The sequence below is a fragment of the Branchiostoma lanceolatum genome, chromosome 4 (genome assembly GCF_035083965.1).
Source record: "Branchiostoma lanceolatum isolate klBraLanc5 chromosome 4, klBraLanc5.hap2, whole genome shotgun sequence".
Lineage (NCBI taxonomy): Eukaryota > Metazoa > Chordata > Leptocardii > Amphioxiformes > Branchiostomatidae > Branchiostoma > Branchiostoma lanceolatum.
In genome coordinates this window covers 922,053-935,484 of record NC_089725.1, presented here as the reverse complement: position 1 = coordinate 935,484, position 13,432 = coordinate 922,053, and the positions used below count along the sequence as shown (strand labels likewise).

At 41.9% G+C, this 13,432-nt stretch overlaps 2 protein-coding genes across 2 annotated transcripts; both read left to right on the top strand.

Moving 5' to 3' along the window:
• Positions 1-541: 541 nt before the first annotated feature.
• LOC136432181 (vitamin D(3) 25-hydroxylase-like) lies at positions 542-1,905 on the top strand. The gene is made up of 2 exons (XM_066423224.1): positions 542-963; positions 1,701-1,905. The coding sequence occupies exons 1-2, from the start codon at positions 579-581 to the stop codon at positions 1,862-1,864; spliced, it is 549 nt and encodes a 182-aa protein (XP_066279321.1). The 5' UTR covers positions 542-578; the 3' UTR covers positions 1,865-1,905.
• A 253-nt stretch (positions 1,906-2,158) lies between these two features.
• Positions 2,159-9,434, top strand: LOC136434110 (cytochrome P450 2U1-like). Its single transcript, XM_066426874.1, has 6 exons — positions 2,159-2,230; positions 2,920-3,130; positions 3,803-4,086; positions 4,520-4,708; positions 5,339-5,474; positions 5,606-9,434. The coding sequence occupies exons 1-6, from the start codon at positions 2,159-2,161 to the stop codon at positions 5,782-5,784; spliced, it is 1,071 nt and encodes a 356-aa protein (XP_066282971.1). The 3' UTR covers positions 5,785-9,434.
• Positions 9,435-13,432: the final 3,998 nt, after the last annotated feature.

Below are 13,432 nucleotides of genomic sequence, written 5' to 3'. Positions count from 1 at the left end.
ATTACTATTTATATCAATTTCGTTCGTTCTTATATTATTCATATTAATGCCATTGTTTCCTGTTCAATTCGCTATGGTAACCTTAGTTATGGTTTACTTATTATCTTAATCTCATTGTTTTTTAGACTATTACTTCTATTAATTTCATTGGTTTCCACTCACCAGTTAATACTGTTATGTTGATTTGATACTTTTTGATATACTCTAGCACCCTAGATTTTAAATAATGTTAGTTATGTAACTGCAAATGTTATTCTGTACTTTTCGCACTCGGTATGTGCCACCGCTCCAAAGGTGAATAAAGTTCAAAGCTGTTTTTTCTACCTTGACTCGTGACTTCAAATAAATGCTACAGTCTTTAGCTGGATAACAGAGTACGTTGACGTGATTTTACAGATATCTGAGCCGGATCTCCAGTCGTTTCTCGTTTGCTGTTATACTATTGATAGTCTACTGGGTAAAGAAAACGTTGTTTTTTTAAAGCTTGAAAGTCACTGAAGGTCACGGGTAGGTGCTCGAGAAAAGTTCGTTCTGCGTCACATGATGAAGACTTGGTGACTGCATTTTGCCTTGAGAATATGGCTGCGGCCGTCAGCTGGATGTCCGAGTCCGTCCAGGAGATTTTACAGATCTATGGGCTGACTCTGACAACTTTTCTTGTCCTTGGTGCGGCCTTTCTCCTGGCATATTCACTTTTGAAGCGTCCGAGAAACCTGCCTCCTTACCCGGCAGGACGTGTGCCTGTTCTCGGGCACCTCCTCGCCTTGGGCCGAGCGCCTCACCTCAAGCTGACGGCGTGGAGGCGGCAGTACGGGGACGTCTTCACCGTCAGGATGGGGATGGAAGATGTGGTGGTTCTGAACGGCTACACTGCCGTCAAGGATGCGCTCGTGGACAGGTCCGAGCTGTTCGCGTCCAGGCCGCCGAACTACCTGTTTGACGCGATGGTCGATTCCGGAAAAAGTAAGTTTCTATTCGCTGTATACGCTTTTCTTGACAACAGCAAATTGGGACATTATTATATAAGGACAGTGGTAGACGCGCTGTCGGCTGTGTTGTTACGGAAAGGGTCTTTGGACGATTTGACCATAGCCTCGATGAAAATCGTACGACGAAGCAAAACCTTATCATGGACGACCTGAAGGCAGCAAACAATGGCGGCGAAATGTTACTTGGCATATTACTATCATGTATCGCCAAGGGGATACCACCAAATACATACTCATTGTGTCTTTCAAAAAATGGTTGCCCGCTGCTAACGTTCGACAGCAATTGTTCAAGACAGTAGTATATTAGTAATATAAACTTTCCTTATTAATCATGAAAATTAGCTACGGATTTGCATAATTAGCAAATGATCTTTTCAATCATCACTCAAGCTATCTACATACCCAATATCATGACGATCCGGCAAACTCTTCTTGTGTTATTCCCTTTCAAGGTTTGAAACGAAATCGGCTCCTGCAGTTCCAAAAAAGACGATAGGGGGCCCAAACCTATACAACTTACTTTCCCTCCCAAGAGCTATTTACCACTCACAAATAATGACCATAACATGTCCAGAACACGAAATATAAAACCTTGAAGTTCTTCTGCAGTACCATATCAAGCCACTAGGGGGCCCCAAATCTAATCATTTCGAGGTCACATGAAGACCTACCCAGAGAGATGACCTTGCTTCACCTATTTTCCCCCCGTAGACATCATTGTTGCACGCTGGGGGAGCGGGTTCAGACAGAGGAAGAAGTTTGCCACCGCCGCCCTGAAGAACCTGGGCATGAAGGTCGGACGTGGCAGCATTGAGGAGAAGATCCGAGAGGAAGCGAACTGTCTCCGCAACAGGGTAAGATGGAACCAAGGATGAACAGGAGGATCCTGTAGAATCCTGCGTTTTTCAGTTCGAATATCTGTTTTGTGTGATAGTATTGGAGGCATTTTCATGATCCAAATGTCCAAGTTTTATCATCAATCATCATTTCTTCTGACCACTGTTTCTTGATGTGTTAGATACATGTACATTGTTTATGGTGATATTTGTATGCTGATGATGAATAGTGTTCATAGAAGGCCACAGCCAGTAAATTTGATGGATGACATTCTCTGCAGACTCGAAATATGATGTGAGAGGACGAAAAAAGAATATGGGTAAAAAAACAAGATGCCTAAACTTGTCAAAATAGAGACTATAAACGTTGTAACATGGCTTGTGGTGACAAAACATGGTATCACTGTGAGCCAACAAGTCGTTTATTCCTGCATTCAAGAAGTTCAAAAAATGACACTAGTGTAGTAGACTGGTATCACTTACTAAGCTGGCAACTACACTCGAGGCTACCACACTAATGTCACTTCTACAAGTACAATCAAGGCCATCACACGATATACTTTCACGACTTATTTGTGGTACTTTATTATCATGTTAACCATCTCTTGACCATGGAGGGAACAAAATGTCTGTGCTTTTTACTCTTCAAAATCAGGCAAAAATCAATGAGCGCGCTGGTGTCACCATGAAATTTACTTGCTGTGGCCTATTAAATTCCTTTCAAAAATGGTTTGCTGTCTGCCAACTCTACGTTGTCCAGCACATCATAAGATCTAAACATCGGGACAAACTCATCATTTTTCCCAGCTGAAACCAGTTCAGGGGCGAACCCGGGGGAGTCATACTCTCAAATATCAAACAATCAACGTTAGAACAAATACATACAAATATTCATTCTTCCCCCGCACTATCCCTCAGTAGAATGCCCTGCCTGGCACGGTTGTGACGGCTCCCACCGTTGAGTCATACAGTGCCAGGCTGGAGGCCTGCCCGCCTTAGCCTGGGACCTCCCCCCCTACTTTGCCCCTCGCGGGGTCATCTGGGGAACACCATGATGATGATGATGATTTTGTAGATTGATAAATTCTGTTCAGATTGCAGATTATGAGGGACAGCCCTTTGACATTGCTCATGACGTCACCGTGGCTGTTGCAAACATCATCTGCTCCATGGTGTTCGGGAAGCGGTACGACTACGAGGACGAAACGTTCCTCGAGCTGTCAGAGGCGGTTTTCACCGTAATATTGGAAATTGGAGCTGCACAGATCATCAACGTTTTCCCCATACTACGGTTTGTTCCTGTTGGTGAGTAGAATACTACTCCTTCAACAACATTTCTATACTGTAAATTCGTTAAAGTTCGCAGGCCTAAATTTTGCGTTTTTCATGGACGTCCCTGGACGGTTTCTTGTGGAACTCCCGACGCTACTCTAACTGAAGCCGAGGCCTTCCCTTCTACCAGTTCCGTCTGCTCCTTGTTGGTCAGGAAAGTCTTCAGCCAATTCAGTGTAGTGCCTTGAATTCCATAGTACTCCAGTTTTGAGATAGGTCTGTTATGGGGGACTTTGTCAAAGGCTTTGGTGAAAGTATTGAGTATTGCTAAAGCCACCTGCCGTTTTAATATTGTTCAGTGCACCAGCTATGTCGTGAGCTGTTAGTATCAGCTGTGTTTCTGTGGATCGCTTGGCTCTGAATCCATGCTGGTAATCCGCCAATATATTGTGACTCTCCAGATGCTTCATGACATGGATGTGGATTATGTTTTCCAGTAATTTGCAGCATATTCACAGGTCAGTGAAACAGGTCTGTAGTTACTGGGGACCGCTCTATATCTCCCTTTTTAGAATTGGAGCTAATAAATCTTAAAACAGTCTGGTATAGACTAGCAATGCGGACGGTTACTGAGGAGTTACCAAAACGTCTATAGCTATTTTGTCACAGAAAACAACTTGCATTGATCCTGTGCATATTTTTCAGTGAATAGAGCCGGCATCAAGGCGATGGAAGAGTTCTACAAGATCCAGAACGTGCTAAAAGACGAGATATCTCGCCATCGGAAAAACCTGGATCGCGAAAACCCTCGAGACTTCCTCGACTTCTGCCTGCTGGAGCTTGAGCAGCAGGAAAAGGTGGACGGTCTGACGGAAGAAAACGTCCTGTACATGACCCAGGATCTTTTCTTCGCAGGAACAGACACAACCACCAACGCACTGCTGTGGAGTTTACTCTACATGACTTTGAACCCAACCATCCAAAATAAGGTACTTAATGGTTTATTGGTCAGAAATTACCCTTGCAATGGCAGCCAGTGCTGAATTGCTGCAGGGTTTACAATCACATAATACACAGCAGATACACATTTGCTCCACACTTGCACTTTGTGGAACTGTCGCAGGGGTCTGGGCGGCTGCCATTCGGCGCCAGCAGGTGACCTCAATACGACCTTCCCCAACTGAAGTCGGTACCCATTCACACCTGGGTGGAGTGAGGAAAGTCGTGCAAAGTGCCTTTCCCAAGAGCACAATATCGGGGAGCAACGTGGCTTCTTCAACAAAGCGATTTGTTTTAGAGTTTACATGGTTTTCCTCTGGCGGGCTGAGCAAAGACAGCAAAATATTCTGCGCTTTTCTTGCGACTTTTAAGAAACTTCAAGATGTCTGTAATTTCTACATCTGTGCAATTTTACCCTAACAGGTACAAGAGGAGCTTGATGCCGTTGTTGGTGAGAGTCTGCCCACCCTGTCCCACCGTTCCCAGCTGCCCTACGTGAATGCCTGTCTGTTGGAGGTCATGAGGATCCGCACTCTTGTTCCCTTCGCAGTTCCCCACGCCACAACCCAGGAGGTCAAAGTGCAGGGATATGACATTCCCAAGGGAACCCAGGTATGCTGAGTTACTAGCTTGCCGCTAGCCTCTACCAGGCTCCACAGGTCGCTGGAAAAATAGTAGAAATTTGCCAAGTAGACAGATAACATGCCAGAGGAGTTAGTCGGCCAGAGAGTACAGTTTGCGACCTAGATCGCAAACTGTACTCCCTAGGTTGCAAAACACCTAGGTCGCAAACTGTGCTCCCTAGGTTTCAAAAACCTAGGTCGCAAACTGCACTCCCTAGCCGGCTAACTTCTCCGGCATGTTGTCTGTCTATTTGGCAATTTTTTACTTTTTTTCCAGCGACCTGTGGAGCCTGGTAGAGGCTAGCTAGTCGCTACATAGCATAAGATTACGAAATATTTTTGGCAACGCCTCAAATCTCGTCTTCTGAACATGCTATAGTCATGATTTTTACGTGGTGGATAGGTCTTTGTTAGGAAAATATGTCCTGTAGATTTGGACCCCCTAGCGGCTTTTTTTTTAACTGCAGGAGGTGATTTTGACTCAAACTTTGAAAGAGAATAGTATGAATTATATACTCCAGTGACCTCTATTCAAGTTGAAGTGAATATCTTCTCGAGGATTTTTCATACAATAAGTTTCTTGTGTTTTGTGACCTCGTTTTATTTTTGGTTGATCCAGGTACTTCCGAACCTGTACTCCCTCCACATGGACCCCGCCTACTGGCCTGATCCGGACCGGTTTGACCCCGAAAGGTTTCTGGACGCGGAAGGGAACGTCATCAACAAGCCTGACTCTTACCTGCCTTTTGGAGGAGGTAATCAGCAGGTTTAGAGCTAGATATTATTACTATTATTAACTTAGTATTTGACCACAGTGACAGTAACAATTACACAGTATCTATTCTAATTGCGTCTGGTCTTTCTTCTGGGCATTCTTTATTTTCAGGCCGACGAGGGTGTCTTGGTGAGAAGCTGGCCAGGATGGAACTTTTCCTGTTCTTCTCGACCCTGCTGCAGTCCTTCACCTTCAAAACGCCAGAGGGCGCTCCTCCTCCAAACACTGACGGCGTCTTTGCTCTTACATTTGCCCCACACCCGTTCCAGCTCTGTGCGATACGGCGTTAGTTACCTTCGCCAAGAAGGAAATGTAATGTCATCAAGGTTGTATTTTCAGTAGCGTGTGTGTGTGTGTGTGTGTGTGTGTGTGTGTGTGTGTGTGTGTGTGTGTGTGTGTGAGTGTGTGTGTGTACATGTATGCGTGTCTGTCTGTCAACGGCTGGATGGATTGGTTTCATATTTGGTGTGTTTGTAGGGTGTGAAAAGTGAAAATCATGACATTTTGGGCTTTGCTTGGTACTGTACTGCAAACTTCCGGTTTTGATATCTCGTGTTCTGGACAAGCTATGGTCACAGTTTTTGGGTATTAGATAGCTCTTGTGCTTGTAAAGAAGTGAAATAAGTTTGGGCCACTTAGCATTCAATTGGAACGCCAGGGACATTTTTGTCATGTGTCAAAAAGAGGATAACTGAAGAAAGGAACAACGAATTCTCATTATTTCGGGTAAGTAGGTAGCTTAGACAGAGATGTTCATGATGAAATGCAAATTATGCAAAAGAGGAGTACCTTTGCATGATTAATGAGAAATTTCTATCATAGCAGTTTTCAATGTATCTTTTGTCCCAGACATGCTATGGTCTTGACGTTTGATTGGCAGATAGCTTTTGACGTCAGAACAAAGTGGTGTAGGTTTAGCATCAATATCTAGTGGCTTAGTGGTAGGGTGTTTGGCCCAGAACCAAGTGGTCCTGGGTTCGAACCCGGGATCCCCTGACTTGTCCCGTTGACGTTGTGCCCTTGGGAAAGGCACTTTACACGAAGTTTCTCACTTCACTGAAAATGAGTACCTAGCTTCGGTTAGGCACGTCCCTCGGATGGGACGTTAAATGCACGGAGGTACCGTGTTTGAGCCACACATTGAGCACATAAAAGAACCCGCCACATTTTTTGAAAAGAAAAGGTGCCCTTCCCGGTGTGAGTGGACCAAAATAGATTTGTCCGGATATGCAGCTTGTACTCTTCAGTATTTGATGTGTTACGCCATTGGGCGGTTTACCGGGCATGCTATACAAACTATAAACTAAATGTACACACACAAAAATATATTTCCTCTTCGATATCTTGTTTTAAATTTCGTTTGCTTTTGTTCGGTTCACAGAGATGTTAAAAAAAAAAAACGTCGGCCTTTTCTGCTGACAGGATGATCCCGTCACCTCTTTGTTGTAATCAGATTAGTGAGTGAATATACACCAATCATGATCGCCAATTTACCCATCGATTTCCTCATCACTCTACACTACAGCTTGATGAGCGTTACATGTATCTATAACTATTTCATTATCTCCCACTCAGATCTGCGGAAGCCGTGTGGACGATAGTGTGACAGATACAGATGGATGGTTTGAAAACCTAGATACACGTGCTAGCGTGTACACGATTTTTACATTCTATTTACAGCTTTGTGACTGTTAGAAATATCCAGAAGCGGGCCTTTGTTGTGGAAAGTTTAAAAACTTATGATATCCCTTTCCCTTACTTTAACATCTACTCATCCATGTGTGTGTTAAAGGTTCGTGGTGTATCCATCCCTACAGCCCGTTCCCCCGGGTCCCATATGTCCATAGTCATTAGCGAAGTAATGCTGACAAGACACAGTAATTGACCACGGACAACAATGCCCTAACACGGACAGTGGCCCAGAGTGAGGTCTGTCTATGTCGACAGAATCTTCTCAATTATTAATATCAGTAATTGGTGGTAATCAGGCCGCTAAATGGTCGATAATCGGAGGTTTCATGAATTGTTCACAAGCCCCAAATCAGGATCCTGTCCAGACCAGTCGGAATATTGCTATTGATCTATGCACGCAATGTTCTGGATTCAGTGGGGACTGCCCCAGTTCTAGTTTACACACCCGGGTATAGGCAGTTTGAAAACTTTGTGACGTCTAACCAGTCTGAAACAACGTGAATGTCTGTATCTGTATCTGTATAGCAGGTATAACCGCCCTTCGGTGTAACACGCCAGCTTCTGTATCTGTAAAGCAGGTATAAGTACTATAACCGCCCTTCGGTGTAACACACCAGCTTCTGTATCTGTATAGCCGGTATAACCGCCCTTCGGCGTAACACACCAGCTTCTGTATCTGTATAGCCAGTATAACCGCCCTTCGGCGTAACACACCAGCTTCTGTATCTGTATAATAATATATAGTCTTTATTGCATATTCCTGCCCAGAAGGGCTAAATGCACAGAAAATCACACGTGGTCTGTAAGGAGCATAATGTAAAACATAAATTGATAAAATGCTACATTCTAATGCTAAGAACTAAAAAAAACATACAAACTGTGGGCTATTGCTAAACTAAATGATGATCACCTAGTAGTTTCTTCTCTCTTTTTGAGACATTTGGAAATATGACTACATACTTTGTCCATTATATGTTCGTTCTTACATGACATTAGGTATATAAAAGTGTCCTGTTTTGACATATTTGTACATTTCTTGTCTAATTCTATTATGTTAAACAATGATTGCCGCTCATTTTTATATAAGGAACAATCAAGTAAAAAGTGGATTTCATTTTCAACATATAAATCGTCACAGAATTCGCATGTTCTATTATTAGGAGGGGTACGGTTTTGCCTGCCAGATTCTATGTGTAGGGAGTCGTCACTGATGCGAAGTTTACACATCGCTCTGCGATGTTCGAAATTTGCAATGTTTAAATATGTATAGCCGGTATAACCGCCCTTCGGCGTAACACACCAGCTTCTGTATCTGTATAGCCGGTATAACTACCCTTCGGTGTAACACACCAGCTTCTGTATCTGTATAGCCGGTATAACCGCCATTCGGCGTAACACACCAGCTTCTGTATCTGTATAGCCAGTATAACCGCCCTTCGGTGTAACACACCAGCTTCTGTATCTGTATAGTCGGTATAACCGCATTTCGGCGTAACACACCAGCTTCTGTATCTGAATAGCCGGTATAACCGCCCTTCGGCGTAACACACCAACTTCTGCTTCTGTATCTGTATAGCCAAGGAGGTTGGTATAGCCGGTATAACCACCCTCCGGCGTAACACACCAGCTTTTGTATCTGTGTAGCCGGTATAACCGCCCTTCAGTGTAACACACCAGCTTCTGTATTTGTATAGCCGGTATAACCGCCCTTTAATTCGGTAGATCACTTCTTCGATCGACCAATTTCAACTTGCTGTTCGTCCATGTAAAACTGATTGAAACATTTACTTTTTCATACTTCCGTCGCATTGTACTTATCTGGAACACTTTACCTGTAACAATCCGCCAACACATGTATTCAAATCTCAGCATACTACCTGTCTAGGAATTATTAGTTACTAGTACTTATTATGTATCCCAGGTAAACTCTACATATTCAACTGACAACATATGTACCTGGTCTTCTATCTGTAGATGTGACCTACATGTAGCTTATTTCTAACTACAATGTACATATTTTACTATTATATTGTATTCTTTTCATTGCTGTATTTACTTCCATTACTGTTGTGTTATCATTACCTTAAAATTTGTCTTTATCAATACTATTACTTACATTTTAGTTTTTTTTAATATTTATTGTTTGTTTCATTGTTGAGGAGTCGGCCTTGTAGAGAAACTAGGTTTCTGTTGCCGGCTTGTCGCAGATTTACCGTTTTTAAATCTGTGAAGTCGGATGAATAAAGTACTTGATGGCAACAAGTCCATTCGTCCTAGCTCAACTCTACCCTCTCCACACCGCAGCTCTCGCATCAAAGCCAGTAGCGCCTTGTCGTGAGTCGTGTTTCGTGCGTTGGAGTAGTAATAGAGTTAGTGACAAGCAAGGAACTTACTAACGAAGTTAAGGATGAGAAAGATGTTTCGTCTCTATCTCCGGTCTATAGGATGACAACAAAGCCCTGGCTCTTGATTTTCCCATCATGAACCATCCGCCCACGGCTAGCTTGACTTCTTTGATCGTACACTGTCTTTAACTAGATTATTTTGTTTTCTGGAAGGCATAGCGATCTCTACGCATCAACAATTTTCATTTTGATATATCACTCAAATTTTCATCGCATTGATGTTAGTCCAACTCTTCTATAACTAACGACAGTTCTTCCAGTAACTGAAGTTGTATTTCTAACAATGCTTCAGGTGGTATAAGATTAACCAAAACTAAGTGCGGTTGTTCAATTATAAGATAAAATCGTTATTACCTGAAGCGTTTTGGTGATATGTCTACGATGAAACTGTCCTCTCAAAACGTATCTTTATCAGTATGTTTCATGTGAGAATAAGACATGTATGTTTCCGTACATATGGAAATTGGAACAGAAAAGACAAAATATACATCAAAGGTTTTAGAAATTTGAAGTAAGTTGAACCATCGATTATGAATTTAACCTTACGACTTTATTTTTCAACGCCTTGTGAATGTTGGCCTCAAGACAAAGAGAATATGTTTACAGCATACAGCCCAAAATGATTTAGCACGAAATAAGTATAACCTTTCAAGATATCTGTCAACATGCACTGGCAGGAACTCAAGCTAAAAAGGCAAACTTACATAAGTGTTTACTACTGGCAGAATCTCAAAATGAGAACAGGATTAATGTTGTTATTGGATGGCTTATGAATTATATTTATTTTGGGCAAGAATCTCTTGCCGCCATAACGAAGTTGCTATGCTATATTTCAACCTGCCTTTGGGCGAAATCTGATGTGATATTTGGTACGATGTTACCGAACCCGTGGTCTTTTGTAACACAGATGTATCTGGAAACCTCGTTTGGATGTATGGAATGAAATATCATAAGTCTACTAACTCTATATCATGTTAAATAGTAGATCGTGTTAAGTTAAAGAAGATTGTTATGTCAGTTATTGTTGTTATGACTGTGTCTATTGTGTTTATACTGAATTCTTTGAACTTTCTCTTTAGTTATGTCTTCATGTTGAAGTAACTAAAATGTAGAAGGTGCCTTTGTTATATAAAAGGCTATGTTGAACACTATATGGGAAAGGAAATGAAACCTCAAACTAGTTTAGCTCAAATGAACTCAATGAACAGATGAGCTAATCTTCCACTGGTCGTGACAGAGAAGGTTCAATGTATCGGGGAAATTCCCCTAGCTCTTTTTGACAAGCACAATGAACAGTGGACCACGGCTTAACGTCCCGTCCTGAAGACTGCGACCCTTTCCAGTAGCGTGCTTGTCGGGTGAGCGACACAGCCGGGATCGAACGCCGGGCTTCTAGTTCCAGAGGCAAGATCGCTAACCACTGGACTAAGCACGCTACCCAATATAATCGAACTGGCGTTAACACTTACGAAAAACGCTCAGCCAGGGTTTTAACAAAGAACGATTCATGGTTTAGGGTTAGGGTGAATTTGATAATGGTGAAATCGGAGGCGACGTTAACAGTTAATTATGTAAATGTTCATTTATCTATTTATTAAGGTGAAAGTGATGATATACGCTAGAACGACAGGGAATGTTCCATCTGAAGATGCATTGTCCGCGTGTTCAGACCCTTGTAGTGCCTGGTGGCACATAGGTGACAGCAAGTTCCCTTGCTGGTTCTGTAGCAGAGTATATCTTTACAGGGAGGTTGTTGCTAGCCCTTCCCCTTTAACGTGCTCGAGGCACATCCTGGAAAATAGGTCCCCCATTTTACGTCCCTTCCGAAACACGGGTGCAGCCCTAACCGATATGCCCTTCCCAGGATTGAACTTGGGTCTCCCAGTTACCAACTAATTGGAACCAGGAGCTCAACTGTGAGGCTTCTACCAGTTCTGCTAGACGGGCGTTACCACTCCATATAATATTCTATCCAATCATACAAAAATCGACCTTGACCTTTGTATTCCCAACACCTACCCACATACCAAATGTCATCATAATCCATCCAGAGGTTCTTGAGTTATGCTAACTACAAAAATTCGGAAGCACAAACAAACAAACAAACAAACAAACAAACAAACAAACAGTCAGACAGACACACACACACACACGCACACACACACACACACACACACACACGATAAAACCAATATCTCCATGTTTCATGAAGATAATTATACAATAACAGTTGATCATAGAAACTTTGACAGGGAATGTGCCTTCTGAAGGTGCATCTGCAAATAAATGTACTAGCATTAAACTGTTGACAACATAAAATCCAAGAGCTTATTAAGCCCGACACTTCAGTCTGAGTGTACTTACCAATATGGCTGTCAGGCCTGCCATATATCCGACAGACCTAGTGTCTCTGTTCAGCGTTCACCAACAAAGATTTATTTGAATAGTTGAATACTGTAAAATGAAAAAAACATCTTAATAATAATTTTAGACATTTTATAGAAAGGATTCGTAGAACTTAAAAATTGTACAAATCCTTTCAGTAAAATATCGAAAAGGATGATTCCGTTTTGCCATTTTGACGCAAACACTCAGACTATCTACTTAGCCTCTATTTTCACTACTTGTGCCCCGGCGACTACAATTCCTACAACATTAATGATTCATCAGACCCATCTACCCCGTTTAGTGCCTACACTCTGCTTTTTAGTCGGCGGGAACATGTAAACGACACCCACAGGGACGTTACCATATTCAGTTAGCATGTCGACATCTCATTCGTCAAAAAATAAATGTGACTTTAATGAATTGATTGATTGACGGATGAAAGACAACGCTGTCGTGTCAGAATTTTTTACGGAGACAGAAGAAGAAACGGTCGTCCGCATTCCATATTTGGTAATCGGTAGGTACGAGTGTTATTGCCTCCGTGAAATGGGAGGTATTGTTTTTGCTGTGTCTGCTTTAGTATTTTTCCATACTTATTTCCACATGCTAGGCGCACTGACAGGAAGTTAGGTCAAAGGTTCCAGAATGGTCCCATATTAGGTTATCAAAGGTACTAGGTTTCTTTATTTTCAATTGCCTGCTATATGCATCCCTGTTGCCCTATGGGAGCCAGTGGGAAAATGCATAGATAGAGTCAGCGAAATTCACGATAATTGGTCAATTAAGTTGACGAGGTTAATGATATCTGACCTATATCGACCTTGAATCATACGTATACGTCAAAATCTATACAATCACATTAGGAGATGTTATCCATGATATGATACATATATGATATTAATTAACAGTTAACATTTGCAAATTAGGGTAGATGCGTGGGGATAAATGAATGAATGATGACCTTTATTGTACGTATTTGCGCCATTGGGCTAAGTATATAGGTCACAATACGTGTTTGCAAATACGTACATAAGAACTAGAGCGAGTACTATAATCTATGTATATGGATTTGGTTTTGTGCTTCTAGTAATGCATGATGAAAATGTAACAACAGATAGTATTTGTGATCAAAGGTTTGTCTAAACAAATAAGAAATGTGGATTTATAAGGCTTGAAGTGAAAGAAAAAGAGGTAATTCCTGGATTATGAATAGTTCATTTGTTTCTTTATCTGTGAATTTTTTTGTTTTGAAATTTGGTTGATTATGTATTCATAAAGATGTGGTCTTTTATAAAATAACACCCGCTTCTGGGGTTATCTGTGCCTTTAATTGAAATAAGGACAGTTTATCTGCAACATTCCATTATAGAAATCTTTATTGACACGACAAAAGTACAGCGACTTTCGTAAGGTCTTCTACAACTATACATGCAAACAACAAACAATGGTATAC